General features: G+C 41.4%; 1 protein-coding gene across 1 annotated transcript in view; it reads right to left on the reverse strand.

Annotated features, from left to right (window-relative positions):
* Window positions 1-18,125, reverse strand: part of PECR (peroxisomal trans-2-enoyl-CoA reductase) — a 50,938-nt gene that overhangs the window by 9,092 nt on the left and 23,721 nt on the right. Inside the window, exons 5-6 of the mRNA XM_070771881.1 lie at window positions 13,498-13,594; window positions 10,362-10,472 (exon numbers count right to left, since the gene is read on the reverse strand). Coding sequence (XP_070627982.1) covers window positions 10,362-10,472; window positions 13,498-13,594 — 208 coding nt within the window. The remainder of the gene's footprint in view (window positions 1-10,361; window positions 10,473-13,497; window positions 13,595-18,125) is intronic.

Raw genomic sequence — 18,125 nt, forward strand, 5'->3', positions numbered from 1 at the left:
CGGGGACTCCAAACTGGGATTCAAACTGCCCACATGGAGGTCCAAATAACTCCTGTCTCAGTACGACCTCAGACTACTCTGGTTTCAGTAGAAACTCAGACCATCGAAGTAAGAGATGAGATGGAGGACAGGAGACAAAGAGAAGAGGAAAAACAGGTTTCTCCAATCTATCCCTGGGATCATATGCGCAGAGCAGCCAGAGAGACTGAGGAACAGCCACACAAGCTGTTGCCTCTTTATGAAACACCCACCGGGAGAAATAGTCTGTGAGTTAATAAGCCTTTCTCTTATTAAGAAATACAAAGAATCAAGGAGGATCTGGGAGACTATTTAGAGGACCCAGAAAAATATATTAGAGCCTTTAAAGGTGTTACTCTGCTTTATGACCTCACTTGGAAGGATGTGATGTATATCTTGGGACAAACGCTGACTCCTGAGTCAAAGACTCGAGTTTTGGGAAAAGCGGTTGCTTATGGAGATGAGTGGCTTGGTAATGAATCAGTAGGGAAGAGGGAGAACGAGATAGCGGCCCTCCCCACTGAGAATCAGGCGGTCCCAACTATAGAACCAGACTGGGACTACAACACAGCTAAAGGAAGATGGGATCAGAGTCATTTTGTTAGATGTATTCTTGAGGGACTTAGGCAGGCGCGTTCTAAGCCTTTAAACTATGGCAAATTGGCAGATATAGAACAGGAGGAGAAAGAAGCTCCTGGTAAATTCCTAGATAGACTGAGAGAAGGCCTTTGCAGATTCACTGAGATTGATCCCGAAAGTGAAGAGGGAAAAGTGATCTTAAAGGATAGATTTCTCACTCAGTCGGCTCCAGATATCCACCGTAAGCTATTAAAACAGGCGTATGGACCAAATCAGTCTTTAGATACTCTGTTACAACTGGCTCAGACAGTCTATTATGGTAGGGAATATGAGGAAAAGAAAGAAAGGCAAAAAAAGACAAAGGAAAAGGCGGAAGCCTTCGCCATGGCTATGAAAAACGTTCTTAAACAGCCTGAGAAAAATGCCCAGAGGGGCCCAGGTGAAAAGGGATGGGCTTGCTACTGCTGTGGAAAGGAGGGGCACCTCAAGCGAGATTGCCCTCAGGCATCTAAGCCGCCCCCGGCTCCATGTCCAGTCTGCAAAGGACCACACTGGAAGAGAGACTGCCCCCAGAGGCGTAGGTCTCCGGGGTCGGACTCACAAGACAATCAGGACTGAAGGTGCCCGGGGGTCCCCACACAAGCTCCCATCCTAATTACACCTGAGGAACCCCGGGTATTAATAGTTGTGGGGGGCTAATCCGTCGATTTCCTTTTAGATACTGGGGCAACTTTTTCTGTGCTTACTGAAGCCCCTGGCCCACTTTCTTCCTGATCTGCTTCCGTAATGGGACTGTCTGGACGAGCCAAAAGGTATTATTTCAGTTATTCTTTATCTTGCAACTGGGATTCTGTGCTGTTTTAACACGAGTTTCTGATCGTGCCAAAATCTCCCTCACCCCTTTTGGGAAGGGATATACTGAGCAAGGTCCTGTGGGCTGATGGAAAATCTGTGGGTCGAGCACAAAATTCTATTCCTGTAGTTGTTAAGCTCAAAGACCCACACATATTTCCACATAAGAAGCAGTATCTACTGAAACCTGAAGTTAAGGAAGGGTTAAAACCCATCATCGAAAATTTAAAGGAGCAGGGACTATTAATTCCCTGTAACAGTCCTTGCAACACTCCTATTTTGGGTATAAAGAAATCGAATGGTAAATGGAGACTAGTTCAAGATTTACGAATAATAAATGAGGCTGTAGTTCCTTTACACCCCATGGTGCCTAATCCTTATACTCTATTGTCTGAAATTCCTGAACCGGCCAAATATTTCTCAGTAATTGATTTAAAGGATGCCTTCTATTCAGGGCCTTTGGCGGAAGAAAGTCAATTCCTATTTGCCTTTGAAGACCCTACACAGCCAGCTTCTCAGTTAACCTGGACAGTTTTGCCCCAGGGACTTCGTGACAGTCCTCACTTATTCGGACAAAGTTTGTCACGGGATCTACAAAATTTTAATAGCTCTGAAGCAGTGGTGTTACAATATGTAGATGATATTTTGCTCTGTGCTGAGACAGAGGAAGCTTGTTCGCGAGCCTCAGAAGATTTCTTAAACTTTCTGGCAGGCTGTGGTTACAAGGCATCAAGAGAAAAGGCTCAGCTTTGTCAACAATCGGTTAGATAACTGGGCCTAATCATATCAGAAAGGACTAGGGCCATAGGCCCTGAGAGAATTAAACCTATACTAAATCACCCCCTACCTATGACTTTAAGACATTGAGAGGATTTTTGGGAATCACAGGTTACTGTCACATTTGGATTCCGGGTTACGGGGAACTTGCTCGGCCTTTATACAAACTTATAGCTGAAACTCAGCAGGCCCAAACCGACAAACTGGTTTGGTCTCCAGAAACTCAAAAGGCTTTTAAGGTTCTTCAGACTGCTCTCCTGCAAGCTCCAGCTCTGAGCTTGCCCACAGGGTCAGAATTTAATTTGTTTGTCACTGAAAGAAAAAGTGTGGCATTGCGAGTTTTGACACAACCCCGAGGGCCTCACCAGCAACCTATTGCTTATCTAAGCAGAGAATTAGATGTAGTTTCACGTGGGTGGCCCCACTGCCTAAGAGTAATTGGGGCAGCGGCTTTGTTAGCACCTGAAGCTTTAAAAATAATTAATGGATGAAACCTTACTGTACTGATTTCTCATGATGTGAGTGGAATCTTAAATTCTAAGGTTAATATTTGGATGACAGACAGTAGGCTTCTTAAGTATCAGTCATTGTTGTTAGAAGGACCAGAAGCTAAGCTTAAAGTTTGTGGAAATTTAAATCCTGGCACTTTCCTGAGAAGGAAAATGAAACACCTGATCACGATTGTTCTCAATTCCTAACTTTGAACTATGCAGCTTGGGAGGATCTAAAGGATACCCCATTAGACAATCCTGACATGGAAATATTTACAGATGGCAGTTCTTTTGTTCAGGATGAAAACCGTAAAGCAGGTTACGCCATGGTGACTGCTGAACAGGTTTTGGAAGCAAAATCTCTCCCCCAGGGAACCAGTGCTCAGTTAGCGGAGCTTGTGGCCCTGACCTGAGCTCTAGAATTAAGCAAAGGGCAGCAGATGGGCCTGATAATCTATGTGAGTCTACTTCTGCTGACTCCAAATATCCTGAGTCTGCCGTTGGATCCTCAAGACAATGTCCTCCTGTCCTGGGCTCACTCCTATGCTGCATTCCACAATCGGTCTAACTGCTGGGTCTGCGGAGAGCTCCCCTCTTCGTCAGTGGAAGGCTTCCTGTGGTGGACATCCCCACTTCAAGAAAAAGACTTTCTCCAAGTCTGTGAATACCTTCGACAACAATCACATGCGATGCCTCTTCTTCATCTGATGACATCTACCAACCCTAAAATGGACTGGTGCAACTTTGTACTTTAACTATGGACATAATGTGACTTTTAATTTTGATTCTGATCGTTTTGTTTTTGCTGTTTGCTCCCTGCATCTGTAATTGTATAACTGGGTTTGTTTCTAGCCGCATGAAAGCTTTTAAGTTACAAATGGTTGCTCAAACTCCTGCTACTGCTGTAGCTTCCTCCAGCTACTATTTGGGGCCCCTGGATCAGATATCCTCAATATGAGGATTAGGAGAATATGTTGCCTCACCAATTTAGGGACAATGCCCCTTGTCAGCTCGGAAGCAGTTATGGAACGAGAACGATGCCCCTTTTCCCTAGGCAACATAATTCTCCTAAAAGAAAAGGGGGGAATGAGAGTCATTTCCTAGGCAGGTTGATAGGAAATCTAGGGGTCCCCAAGGAGAGAGGGGTCTGGAATTCTCAAAGAGGAAGAAAGGACAAACTTTTTTTCTTTCTCCACATTCCTTAGGATTATATAACAATAATGTATCCTGCCTGAGGACAGTCTCTGTATTAAGGACAGTCTTTGGATTAAACCTTCTGGCTAATTCTGTTATCTTAAAATGTAAATTATGGGAGTAGGTCTGATGAGGTCTTTACAACCTCCAGACATTCTTTGGATTCATTAGAGAGTATATAACTTCATTGTCAACACTAGCAAGCGGGTACTCTTTCTACCCCCTTCTGATGCCTATGTCAGAAGCTTTCTCTATCTCCTTTATACTTTAGTAAAACTTTATTACAAAAGCTCCGAGCGATTAAGCCTCGTCTCTGGCCCCGGATTGAATTCTTCTCCTCTGGGGGCCAAGAATCCCGGTGCAGTGTATTCGTGTGATTCAACAACCTTTCACCTTGTCTCTTGCATCTCCTGCACTGGTAGATGGATTCTTGACCCCTAGACCACCTGGGAGGCCCCCATGACTAATGTATGGCTTCAGGCAAATTACTGAACATCACTGGCTCTTGGTTTCCTAATTTGTAAAATTAGTAGAGAGTACAAGTACAAGCCATTTGAGGGGTCTGCCAAGTGCTGTATTCTGTCTCCAAGAGATGTGGAGGGACATCGTAGGAGCTCCGGCAGTTCCTTTTAAAACTACAGCTACACTGACCCTCGTAACTCAATCCCAATAACTATTACTTAAAAGAAGACAACTCATTGATAAGCAGTTCTGAACAGTTCCACCAAGAGCCTATTGTCAAAGCTCAGCCCCAAAAGTGACATTAGTGATTAGCTGGGGCCACCAGAGGATCTTGAAAACTTGACCTGGAAGTGCTAGGACCCTATGAGACAGAGACTGAAACTCTCTCCTTATCCTGCAACTTATTGCAACCCATCATCTCACCTTCCCAATTAGTCACAGTATGGTCGGCAAAACTCTGGGCATACCTAAGATCTTTCCAGGGGATCTGTGAAGTCACAACTGTTCTATGACAATACTGAGTCCTTATCTGTCTTTTTCACTGTGTTGACATTTGTACTAATGGTGCCAAAGCAATGATGGGAAAAATGCCTGGACCCTCAGCACAAGTCATAGCAGGAAAACAAACATGAAGCATCGTACTAACAGTCACAATATTTTTCACCAGCAAGTACTCCTGGAGTGGGCGGGGAGAGTCTGCTTCACTTTCAAATGTCCTTGATGAGCACTAAAATTATTAATCATGTTAATCTTGACTACTGGGTACACATCTTTTTAATATCCTGTGTGATGAAGTGGGAATTACACCTTCAGCTCTTGTGCTATATATAGAAGTATAAAGCCTGTTTCGAGGAAAAGAACATGTCCTTGAGCTGCAAACCAAACTAATCATTTTTTTCACAGAACATTTTTTCAGTTTGTTTTCTGCTTGAGAGAATGACTAACAAACTACATTATTCACACTTGGGTATCTGGCAGACATTCTTCCAAAAATGAACCAAGTGAGAGCGCCACTCCAGGCAGCTGAAACAACTGACAGCATTTGTTGTCAATGACAAGATTTGAACTTTCAAGTGAAAACTAGAACTTTGGAAAAGTTGCATCAATACATGTCACCATGACCTTGACAGTTTCCCAATACCCAAAGAGTTTTTGGAAGAGATCAGTGGTGACATTCATAAATGTGAATCTGGTATTGTACCATGAACTGTGTATCAACATTCAGAAGATGTCTATAACTCAGTGAATCAATATTTTCCAAAAGACCAATGTCTGATGTTACAAAATCATCTATGCATGAAAGACTCAGTAAAAGTGCAAGGAATACTAAGGAATTTTAATAATGGAATACAGAAGTTCACTGAATGGCTTCAGATTCCAGATTGCAATTAATCTTTAAGAAACTGCCATTTGTTAAGATTGGATATTAAATATTTTTATACTTTGAGGTCAATTTTCTTATGCATTTTAAGCACTGACTTATACCTTACGGTTGTTGACCCTGGAAAACAATACTCTGTATAGGCTAAACTACCTGTTGTTTGACTGTGCTAAGACCTCAGATGGCCAGAGTTGCCCACAGATTTTTAAAAATTCAAATGTATGACACCATAGTTATGTATGCACATGAGCTGATCAGTCATTAGTCCAACAAGATGTCTTGTTTAGTGAGGAAAAACTGGGAGATTTTATGAAATACAAATTTATATTTATGAAACATAAAGATATATTTATATAAAAATACACATAAAATCCCAATGTGCAACAACAGGGTCTAATTAAATATACTATGCTACATCCTTAGCAAGTTGCAGAAAAGAACATACAGTAGAATATCATTTTTGTAAAAATGTCAGTAAACAGAAATATTTTTAAAAGTAAGAACTAGATGTCAGATACAGTTCAGGTCTAGAACCCACCACAAGCTATGGGCCCAAAGCAAGAAGAGAGGCATGTTTATGGATGAGCTGTGGGTTTCTCAAAACTTGGGATTAAGGAAAGTCATTGGTTGTGATAAGTATGGAGACTAGAGTTGATATGACTTGATGCAATTTGTACAAATAACATTTTGTTCTACGTAATTATGTAACAGTCATACTTGGTACTCATGCATGAAGTAAACGATTTAATTATGTAATAGTTATACTTTGTCCTCACGCATGAAGAAAATGATATGAGTATATACAGAATGTATCGTCAGTACAAACATCAAGTGTGTACTGTGTGTGCTAAGTCGTGTTGGACTCTTGGTGACCCTATGGACTATATGTAGTTCACCAGAAAACTCTGTCCATGGGATTTTCCAGGCAAGGATACTAGAGTGGGTTGCCATGCCCTCCTCCAGGGGATCTTCCTGACCCAGGGATAGAACCTGCATCTCTTATGTCTCCTGCATTGGCAGGGAGGTTCTTTACCGCTAGTGCCACCTTGGAAGCGCCATGTATGTACCAATACATTGTAATGGGGCAGGTCATTTAATACATAAAATACAGAGCAATAGGAAAAAAAAAGAAACTGTCACTTGTTGAATATTAAAGAAGAATGTCCACCGTTACTCAAAAAGACTGCTAAAATACTCCTCCTTTTAACTGGCATGAAGCCAGATTTTCTTTGCATGCTTTACCAAAACAACATATTGTAACAGACTGAAAGCAGAAGCAGATGTGAGAGTCCAGCTGTTTTCTATTAAGCCATACATTAAAGAACTGTGTAAAACATGTAAAACAAAGCAAAAATTGTTCATTTTTGTATTTTAAAATGCAGCTATTTTTCATTAAAAATATTATAGTATTAAATGCCTTTATTTGTTGTTCAACTGCTCAGTCGTATCCAACTCTTTGGAACCCCATGGACTGCAGCATGTCAGGCTTCCCTGTCCTTCACCATTTTTCAGAGCTTGCTCAAACTTACATCAATTGAGTCGGTAATGCCATCCAACCATCTCATCTTCTGTCATCCCCTTCTCCTCCCACCTTCAATCTTTCCCAGAATCAGGGTCTTTTCTAATGAGTTGGCTCTTCACATCAGGTGGCCAAAGTACTGGAGCTTCAGCTTCAGCATCAATCCCTCCAACGAATATTCGGGATTGATTTCCTTTAGGATGGACTGGTTGATCTTGCAGCCCAAGGGACTCTTAAGAGTCTTCTCCAACACCACAGTTCAAAAGTATCAATTCTTTGGCACTCAGCCTTCTTTATGGTCCAACTCTAACATCCATGATTTTATTAAGATTATTTTAAATGAATTCATAAATATTTCTTGAATTTCTCAATGTCAAATTTTAATACAGTAACTATAGACTATGGACACAGGATCCTGGTGGGCTATAGTCCATGGGGTCTCAGAGTTGAACACGACCGAATGACTAAGCACAGCACAGCATATAGACAATATATAATTGTTCAGAAAACATAAGGAGGGTTCTCTCCAAAATAAAAGCTTAATCAGATAAATCCCTTGATTAAAATTCTTTCAAAATCACTCTCAGTTTTCCGAATAAAAATCTGGCACCTTGCTCAAAATAGCTCATCAAATGTTGGATTTAACAGTATCTTCTAAAATTTAATATGCAAGTCTATTTTAGTTCAGGAATTCTACTTCTAGAAAGCTACCCTCCACATAAGAGTTCATGACTATAGTCAAGAATGTTCACTGCAGAATTATTACAATATAAAAAAATTAATAAAATCTCAATGTGCAGCAACAGGGTCTAATGCTACAGCCATAGCAAGTTGCAGAAAAACACACAATAGAATCCCATTTTTCTAAAAAAAAAAAAAAAAGGTCAGTAAATAGAAATATCTTTAAGCATACACAGTAAATTTCTGGAAAGATATACATCAAACTGATAATGAAAGCTAGCTCTAGGAATTAGAACACATTTTTCTCTTAGAGTTCTATGGCATTGCTTTTATATTTAGCTTTTTAATATATCTGAAAATTATTTGGTATGTGATATGAGATGCTGAATACTCTTTCCTTGTAGATTTGAAATGTTACTTTTATCCTATAAACTGTGTGTGTGTGTACAGTACTGATATGACAGTCCATTCTATCCCACCACTTTTAATCTCTTCCAGTACCAGCCCCAAATGTAGGAAACAACTGTAGCTTTATAGTATGCGTTTTGAGGGGGTGGTTAAATAATTTTATTTCTTTTTGGCCATGCTGGGTCTTCACTGCTGTGTGGGTTTTTCTCTAGTTGTGGCAAACAGGGGCCACCCTCCAGCTATGGTGAGCAGGCTTCTCACTGCAGTGACTTCTCTTGTTGCAGAGCACAGAGCACAAGGCATATGGGCTTCAGTAGTTGTGGCTCCTGGGCTCTAGAGCACAGACTCAGCAGTTGTGGTACATGGGTTTAACTACTTGTAGCATGTGGGATTATCCCGGACTAGAGATCGAATACGTGTCTCCCGTGTTGGCAGACAGATTCTTTACCACTGAGCCACCAGGGAAGCCCTACAGTATGTTTTGACAGCAGGAAGGTCAAATCCCCTCATTATTCTTATTCAAAACCTTTTGGGCATTTTGGCATAAATATTTTTCTAGGGAAAACTTTAGAATCAATGTATTAATTCCAAAGATATATTAAATGTGTATGTGTGATTTAGGGAAATTTCATTTTAGTAAAATTGAGTCTCTCCATTGAGGAATATGGCATGTCTCTATTTATTTTGGTCTTTTTTTTTTCTGTTCTTCAGTAATAAACTTTTTTTCGTTTAGAGTTAAGTTCACTTTGGGTTCTTTTAGTTTTTATTCTTATTATTGTGAAATATATCTCTTTTTTAAAAAATTACATTTTAAGACTGATCTTGCTGGCATTTAAGAAAGCTGTTGATTTTTACAGACTTAAAACTGGTCACCTTACAGAAATCAGGTACGGAACTTCATTTTGTCATAATTGTCTGACTTGCTTAGATTCTGTGTTCAGTTCAGTCACTCACTCTTGTCCGACTCTTTGTGACCCCATGGACCACAGCACGCCAGGCCTCCCTGTCCATCACCAACTCCCTGAGTTTACCCAAACTCACGTCCATTGAGTCGGTGATGCCATCCAGCCATCTCATCCTCTGTGGTCCCCTTCTCCTCCCACCTTCAATCCCCCCCAGCATCAGGGTCTTTTCAAATGAGTCAGCTCTTCACATCAGGTGGCCAAAGTATTGGAGTTTCAGCTTCAACATCAGTCCTTCCAATGAATACTCAGGACTGATCCCCTTTAGGATGGACTGGTTGGATCTCCTTGCAGTCCAAGGGACTCTCAAGAGTCTTCTCCAACACCACAGTTCAAAAGCATCAGTTCTTCAGCACTTAGCTTTCTTTACAGTCCAACTCTCACATTCATACATGACTACTGGAAAAACCATAGCCTTGACTAGACGGACCTTTGTTGGCAAAGTAATATCTCTGCTTTTGAATATGCTATCTAGGTTGGTCATAACTTTCCTTCCAAGGAGTAAGCATCTTTTAATTTCATGGCTACAGTCACCATCTGCAGTGATTCTGGAGCCCAAAAAATAAAGTCTGACACTGTTTCCCCATCTATTTCCCATGAAATGATGGGACCAGATGCCATGATCTTCGTTTTCTGAATGCTGAGCTTTAAGCCAACTTTTTCACTCTCCTCTTTCACTTTCATCAAGAGACTTTTAGTTCCTCTTCACTTTCTGCCATAAGGGTGGTGTCATCTGCATATCTGAGATTCTGTGTACTATAAAACAACTGAAAAGAGCTGAAGAGTGCAATGAAACAATAAAAACATGCTGCTCTTAACCGACACTGCATTCATTTCTGAATAAATACTGCTGTGAGTATTCAAGGCACCACGAGCGCAGTATTCCTGGCAGCCAGAAAGCACAGGGAACATAGTTTGAGGGCATGGGAGCAATCTTCTCTATTAACCAATCAGACTATGTGAAAAGGACACTAAAATGTTACAAATCTCCAAAGTATAAAACAAAGTAATTCATCAATGTTAGAAATACACATTACCTCCTCAGGAAATCCAAATCTTTTAGCTGGGATCTTTTGAATGTACTTGTTAAGCAGGTCTTTTGTCAAATAATCATAGTTGCTAAAAGCAGTCTCGGAATAAATGGTTCCCTATGTTTAAAATAAAACAGGAAAAAACAAAGTACATAAAATTAAATTTTAATTGGAAAGACAAAAAGGCAGTCTGTCATCCAACACTAACAATTAAGTGGTTTAAGTTTAATAGCGGTTTAAGTTCACATTTGTAATGTTAATTTTTCTCAATATGGTCAAAGAAATACAGTCAACCTCTACTAAAAAAGGATAATCTGAATGCTCATTTTGTGACGTCCCCTCCCCTAATAACCAGCCAAGCTCGGGATGTTTTCATAAAAGACTTGGCTTCTGAAAGCATAATCATATGAGCATATCAGAGAAGCCCTTAACTGGGGACAATGGAACAGGATAGTCTATTTTGTCTTCCACTAAGGCTTCTATGTTTTACGATGGAAAACTGGCCTATGGTTAAGTAGGACTTAGAAAATACAATATTTTCATGGCTTTTTATCTGGAAAGAAATCACAAACAAAAAATTTGAATCCAATATAAATAAATTAAAATTTTGTTTAAGAATTATTTTATTCAACTTTTAGTAGCTTTCAATGGTTTATAAAAAAAAAAAATTACTCAAAAGCTGTTTAACACAGGATAAAGCTGCTTGTTACTGGCTCATAACTACAACAGATTATTCGAAGGAGAGGAGAAGACAGGAGGGATGAGAATGTGAGGAAGAAACTTGGCAGTATTAATTACTCCAAACAATACTGGGGTGATATACTGGTTTCTGATTAAACAACTTCTCAGGCTTTCATTTAAAGAGGACGGAATCTTCCAGAGGTATTAAGCTTTAGACATTAAACCCCAAAACATCTCTAGAGGACAAATGTGACTTTAGTATTATGGTTACAGCATCAACACATCATTAAAGGTTGTCCAGAAATGCGTATGTGGAGACCAACATTCCAAAGAATCAACATTCAGAATGGAAATCTATCCAATCTGTCCTATAAATATTTAAGAATAGGTAGAAAAGGTAATGTCAACCCCAAAGGATTAAAAGGATGTGAAGCTTCTGGCTAGGAACCTGCATTTGTTAAAGATAAGATCTCTCTAACATCCACAAGTCAGCTCATGCTTTAGTTTCCACTGAGTAGCACAGATAACAATATCTATAGATATTATCTACATATATATATATTATCTGTAACTATATAGATATTAATAGATCCACAGGTAATACCCCCAGACTAGGGGATGATGACTCTCTTAGCAATGACCAGGAATCATCACAGAGAAGTGAATTTGAGCTGAGTTTTGCAGGATATGTGCAAAGTCTCATTTATTATCCCTCTTGGATTATGTGGTCGACATAAAAGGACCAAGGAAGCTTAAAGTTCTGTCTTTAAAAGAAAAAACCTATTCATTTATTTTGACTGCGTTGTGTCTTAGCTACAGAATGCAGGATCTTCATTGCATAGGTTATGTCTTATGAACGTGAAAGTCGCTCAGTCACGTCTGACTCTTTGTGACCCGATGGACTATACAGTCCATGCAATTCTCCAGGCCAGAATACTGGAGTGGGTAGCCTTTCTCTTCTCCAGGGGATCTTCCCAACCCAGGAATCGAACCCAGGTCTTCCACATTGCAGGTGGATTCTTTACCAACTGAACTATCAGGGAAGCCCAACATAATGTGACAGTTTCTGAAGCTGAACATATGGTAATTTTTTCCCCTATTGTTTACATTATGTTTCAGAGAAGTTTTCCCTTGACTTTCAGTTGACCTTCAACTGGAAATCCCTTCCTAGAACTTTGACTTGAAGTTTCTCTCTCTCCTAATAAAGAATTAATGACATACCAAGAAACAACAAGATAATCTAGGAAAATTCATTCCTTAAAGCAGTGATTCTCAACCTTCACTGAATCTGAATTTCCTTCACTGAGAAAGTGAACCAGCTTTTAAAAACACCAATACCTGGTTTCCATAGTTGGGTTCAGTTCAGTTCAGTCGCTCAGTCGTGTCTGACCGTTTGCAACCCCATGGACTGCAACACGCCAGGCCTCCCTGTCCATCACCAACTCCTGGAGTTTACTCAAATTCATGTCAATTGAGTCGGTGATGCCATCCAACCATCTCATCCTCTGTTGTGCCCTTCTCCTCCCGCCTTCAATTTTTCCCAGCATCAGGGTCTTTTCCAATGAGTCAGCTCTTCACATCAGGTGGCCAAAGTACTGGAGTTTCAGCTTCAACATCAGTCCCTCCAATGAACACCCAGGACTGATCTCCTTTAGGATGGACTGGTTAGATCTCCTTGCAGTCCAAGGGACTCTCAAGAGTCTTCTCCAACACCACAGTTCAAAAGCATCAATTCTTCGGTGTTCAGTTTTCTTTGTAGTCCAACTCTCACGTCCATACATGACCACTGGAAAAACCATAGCCTTGACTAGACGGACCTTTGTTGGCAAAGTAATGTCTCTGCTTTTCAATATGCTGTCTAGGTTGGTCATAACTTTCCTTCCAAGGAGTAAGTGTCTTTTAATTTCATGGCTGCAGTCACCATTGCAGTGATTTTGGAGCCCCCCAAAATAAAGTCTGCCATTGTTTCCATTGTTTCCCCATCTGTTTGCCATGAAGTAATGGAACCGGATGCCATGATCTTAGTTTTCTGAACGTTGAGTTTTAAGTGAACTTTTTCACTGTCCTCTTTCACTTTCATCAAGAGGCTCTCTAGTTTTTCTTCACTTTCTGCCATAAGGGTGGTGTCATCTGCACATCTGAAGTTATTGATTTTTCTCCCGGCAATCTTGATTCTAGCTTGTGCTTCATCCAGCCCAGCATTTCAAGCTTATATATCACTATTTTGTAACTATTTCACAGATAATTCTCGTATACAGCCAGGATTGAGAATCACTGACTTAATTTAACCTTCTTGACAATCTGGTTGTAAATCAAAGCATACTTCTTTCTGATTTTATCTATTTTTAAAAGCTAATCTTTTCTAGTACACATGCATATTAACAAATACCTCTATGAACAACACAAATGAAATCAGAAAAGCACAATTTGTCAAGAGCTTTCATATTGAACATTTACGTACGGGGGCAACACTATTGATCCTTACTCCACTGCTGGCCCATTCCAAAGCTAAGGACTTGGTGAGGTTGTAAACACCTTCTCTGGCAGCTCCGCTATGCCTTTAAAAGACAAAATACAAACATCACCATCAGCTTCTATTGACCATGTCTCATATTACCTAAACTGATATGTTTACCAGTGACCTGTCAGAGTCCCGCAAGAAGATTCTTATTATGAGTCCCTGTCTGAGCCATAAAAAAGAACCAGGTCCTTCAATATTAAAGTGAAACCATAGCTATCTGCTCATCAAACAAATCTCACATAAGTCAAGGCCCACATCTTCCTGTTTGCATGCATGTTCCGTCATGTGCAACTCTTTTGAGATCCCATGGACTGTAGCCCTCCAGGCTCCTCTGTCCAGGGAATTTTCCAGGCAACACTACTGGAGTGGGTTGCCATTTCCTACTCCAGGGGATCATCCCAACCCAGGGAATGAACCTGCGTCTCTTGCATCTCCTGCGCTGGCAGGTGGATTTTACCATTGCGCCACCTGGGAAGCCCCAAGGCCCACACAAGTTCCCCCCAAATCACCATGTGCAAAACAGGAATATTTTGGGAACTTTTAATTATGAAAGAAAATAAGTAAATTGGTAATTTGGAGGGTTACAAGTGTGGTTATTCTTTAAATCAATTTTAGGTAATAAGGTATACGAAATTCATATGTCAGGCTAGAAATAATATCAAAAGAACTTCTAGACATACCAAAATTTAAATAAATGTTAAGATATTTCCAGGGAAGAGGTTCAAAATATTTTGGTCTGCACCCATATGGTGCAAAAGGTAGAGACATACCATGGTTTAGAATTTCCAAGCATGTAACCACTCCTCACTAGAGATTACCTCTAGAGCCCCAATTTCCTGATGAAAGCCCACTCCCACCCCAGTGTCGGCTGCAGAGCCCTAGCAGGACTCCAGGCAGAAGCCAACTGCTCCCATCTGCCAGAGTTACCTGAGCAACCTCATCATCATCAAATGCAGCGAACACCTGTGTCACACTACATCCACCCATCCCGGGGGGATTCACACGACGGGTTTCCTTGCTTGACACCAATGCTAGGAGGGGCCCTTCTGGAGTACCTCCCAGCTGGGCAGGGTCACAGGGTTAATGCGTTGCTTTACACTACCGGAAGCAAGAGGCGGGAACAGAACAGATGAGCGTCTGCAGGACGCACAGTCAAGTCCGGGCCCTCTTCTGTGAGGAGGACCTAGAGGTGCTTCTCCCCTTGTCCTCATCCCCTGACCACCAGGGCCACCACATAAAGTCCAGACTCTCGAACAGCCCTCAACCCCCCACACGCCTCTCGAGAGAAAGAAGCAGGTGGAAGACCAGAGACAGAAAGTACTTTCTGAATTTCAGCATGGGAAGCAGTCTGCAGAATGTGAGCAAGAGGCGGTTGAAGGGTGGCGGAATACGCCCCCCGAAGTATGCTGCTGCCCTGGTGGAGCGATCATTTTCAGCTGGGGTCCCTTGAAAAACAGCAGATGCAGAGATAGGCTTTCTCAGAGAGAGGCTTTCTCTGAACTCCCCTTATTGGCCAAATGGAACTGAGTGTCATAAATCCCCTCCCCGGGAGTCTCTTCAACCAGGGGAGGCTGACTGTTGTCACGGGTGGGAGACTAGAGGTCAACGCCACATCCGAACAAACATCGTCACCGACTATCATATCTCCCATCTATTCTTCAAAAGGCCCATCCATCTTTCCTAAAGATCATCTACTCCCCACCCCAAGAGGCCTATAACCCCTCTCCCCATTCCCTATTAAGTGAAAATGAAAGTCAGTCATGTCTGATTCTTGGCAACCCCATGGACTATACAGTCCATGGAATTCTTTAGGCCAGAATACTGGAGTGGGTAGCCTTTCCCTTCTCCAGGGGCTCTTCCCAACCAAGGGACTGAACCCAGGTCTCTGTATTGCAGGCAGATTCTTTACCAGCTGAGCCATGAAGGAAGCCCAAGAATACTGGAGTGGGTAGCCTCTCCCTTCTCCAGTGGATCTTCCCGACTCAGGAATCGAACCAGGGTCTCCTGCATTACAGGTGGATTCTTTACCAACTGAAAGATCAGGGAAGCCCATTCCCTACTAAGACAGTGTTTAATCCTAAATTCAAAGCCCCAACAGGCAGTCACTTATTTTTCCCTGGGTATCTCCCATGTATACATGAGGTACACATGTGAATCAACTTCTTTTTGTTTTTCTCTTGCTCATCTGTCTTTTATTACAGGAGTCTCAGCTAAGAGCTCACAAGGGCACAGGGAAAATTATTTTTCCTCCCCTGCATAGTTCTCTCAAGGTTAGCTGATGAAGAGAAGGACATTTAATACAGACTCAGTGCAACCACAATAGCATCTTCAGACTACATCTCCACACTCAAAGATCTACTGAAGAGGCTGGCAGAGAAGAGTGTGATGTCAGAAGGGAAACTGCTGCTGGATGGTGAGACCACCTACGACAGGTATGACAACCTGAAGCCCCCAGCTCTCTGTTTGTTCCATAAGGAAGAAAGGATATGCCCTGCCTCTGCAGTATTTGGCACTGAAGAAAATTACACAGAAATTGAAAGTTACTCTGGATCTTTGAAACAGCACATCCTAATCTGTTTGTTTCTGGAGATTGAAAAAAAAAAAAAAGGTAACATTTGTGAAGAAAAAGCAGAGAGTTTATCCAGAGAGATTTACTGCTTATCCAGTGTTGCAGTGAAAAGGGGGGCAAAGAAAAAGTGACTTTTTCTTTCCTTTCCTGAGAACAAAGAAGATGGAGAGAACAGTGAGCAGATCTGGTTATTCCTCGTTTTTACTTTAACTGTTCCTAACCTGTTCTGCCCCCTAACTCTGCATGGACTACATTCTGCACCTACTGTCCTTTAACTCTGTGCTAATTACATCCTGAATTTGGTGCAACCTGTACAGAAGTCTCTTGGCAAACCACCCCTTGTGATTTTTCTCTTTTGCATTATAGAAAGAGGGCCGGAGTACAGTTCATAAAAGACAATGGATCCAACCACCAGGCTACTGGACTGCCAGACCCAATTATTGGGCTATCTGAACCAACCTATGACTGTTTTTGAATCAGTGCAAGAGGAAGAAGAATACAAGATCCTTATACCTTTATTCCTCATCTCCAATCCCTGACTGCTAGCCCGCATCTATATAATCCTCCAGATTCCTCTAGGAAGGCGGGGGCACAGCTCTTGAGGCACAAGCCTACTGTGTTCGCCCCTCCACTGGGTGAGGATTAAAGCCACCTTTCTAGTTCCTCTAAACTCTCTGTATTTTTTTCTTCAGCTTCAATGGGCATAGGCAAGTAAGATTTTGGCAATATCACCAGCAGTCCTGTGTTCGGAAGGATTTGATTCTGGCTGGCATTGCTGGGAGTTCCAGGTGGGTGAGACACCTGAATGGACCACAGGGTTTATAAAAACACCCTTTCCAGGAAGGGAAAGTGACCCCCATCAAAACAGAACAGATGGCGGACAATTCAGCTGCAGGTTGGTGACCGTGCTATATGGGCTTTGTTCCAGCCACTCTTCTTTTAAAGCAAAAGCCCAGAGAGAAGGAAGGGAAGGGCATTTATCTGGACTACAAGTTCTGTGAGATTTCATTTCACCATCTGAATAACAAGCCTCATAGCCATTCTTTCACCGAGAACAGTTTCTGAAATACTAAGGCCTTACTTCTGTTATCAGATGTGATTTAAAATGTCTACCAATCTGTGCAGGAGGAGATTATGAGTGATAAGCCACCTGAAAGGCTATCACACTGCTTCATTTCCTTCCTATAATTTATGAATAGGAGGTAGAATAACATCCAACTCTCAGTGAATCTAGCACTAACAAAACTTTTAAATCCTTCTAAAACTTAAAACATATAAATGAAATCATACATACATGATCTTTTCCATCTGGCTTCTTTCACTCAGAATATTATTTTCGGATTTATCCACATTGCTGCATGAATCAATAGTTCACTTTTCATTTCTGAGGAATACATTATATAGCTAAACCGTAACTTGTTTATTCATTCCTTCATTGATAGGTATTTGGGCCATGAATTCTCTCTCCATGAGAGATCCCAAGCCTGTCTCTTGCCCTTGTAATTATTGACAATGACCCAAAAGATCAGCCGGTCAGTCGAAGCTCCTTTGCATAGATTGCAGTGGAAATTGGACTACTCTTAGATGATACTGAAAATGTCAGGAAATGATCAGAACCAGAGAAACATGTGTGAAAACAACAATGCAATTCAAACACACAAACAAGAGATACTCAGGTAGCCTTTTAACAAATGAATAGATGATCCACTGAGATACTATATCTTGCCCATCAGAGTTGTCCAGAAATTGACAAGACACATTTTGCGTGAGGCTCTGAGGAACAGGCACTCTCGTTCATTGCTGATGGGACAGCAAAAAGCAAAGAAACTTGCAAATGCCTAACAGGATGCCTTTACCCTCCACCCAGCAATCCAACTTTGGGGATGTACCCTGAAGATGCTGCTGCTGCTGTTGCTAAATCACTTCAGTCATGTCCGACTCTCTGCAAGTCTATGGACTGTAGCCCAGCAGGTTTCTCTGTTCATGGGATTCTCCAGGT

Source organism: Bos indicus, chromosome 2 (genome assembly GCF_029378745.1).
Source record: "Bos indicus isolate NIAB-ARS_2022 breed Sahiwal x Tharparkar chromosome 2, NIAB-ARS_B.indTharparkar_mat_pri_1.0, whole genome shotgun sequence".
NCBI classification, from domain to species: Eukaryota; Metazoa; Chordata; class Mammalia; order Artiodactyla; family Bovidae; genus Bos; species Bos indicus.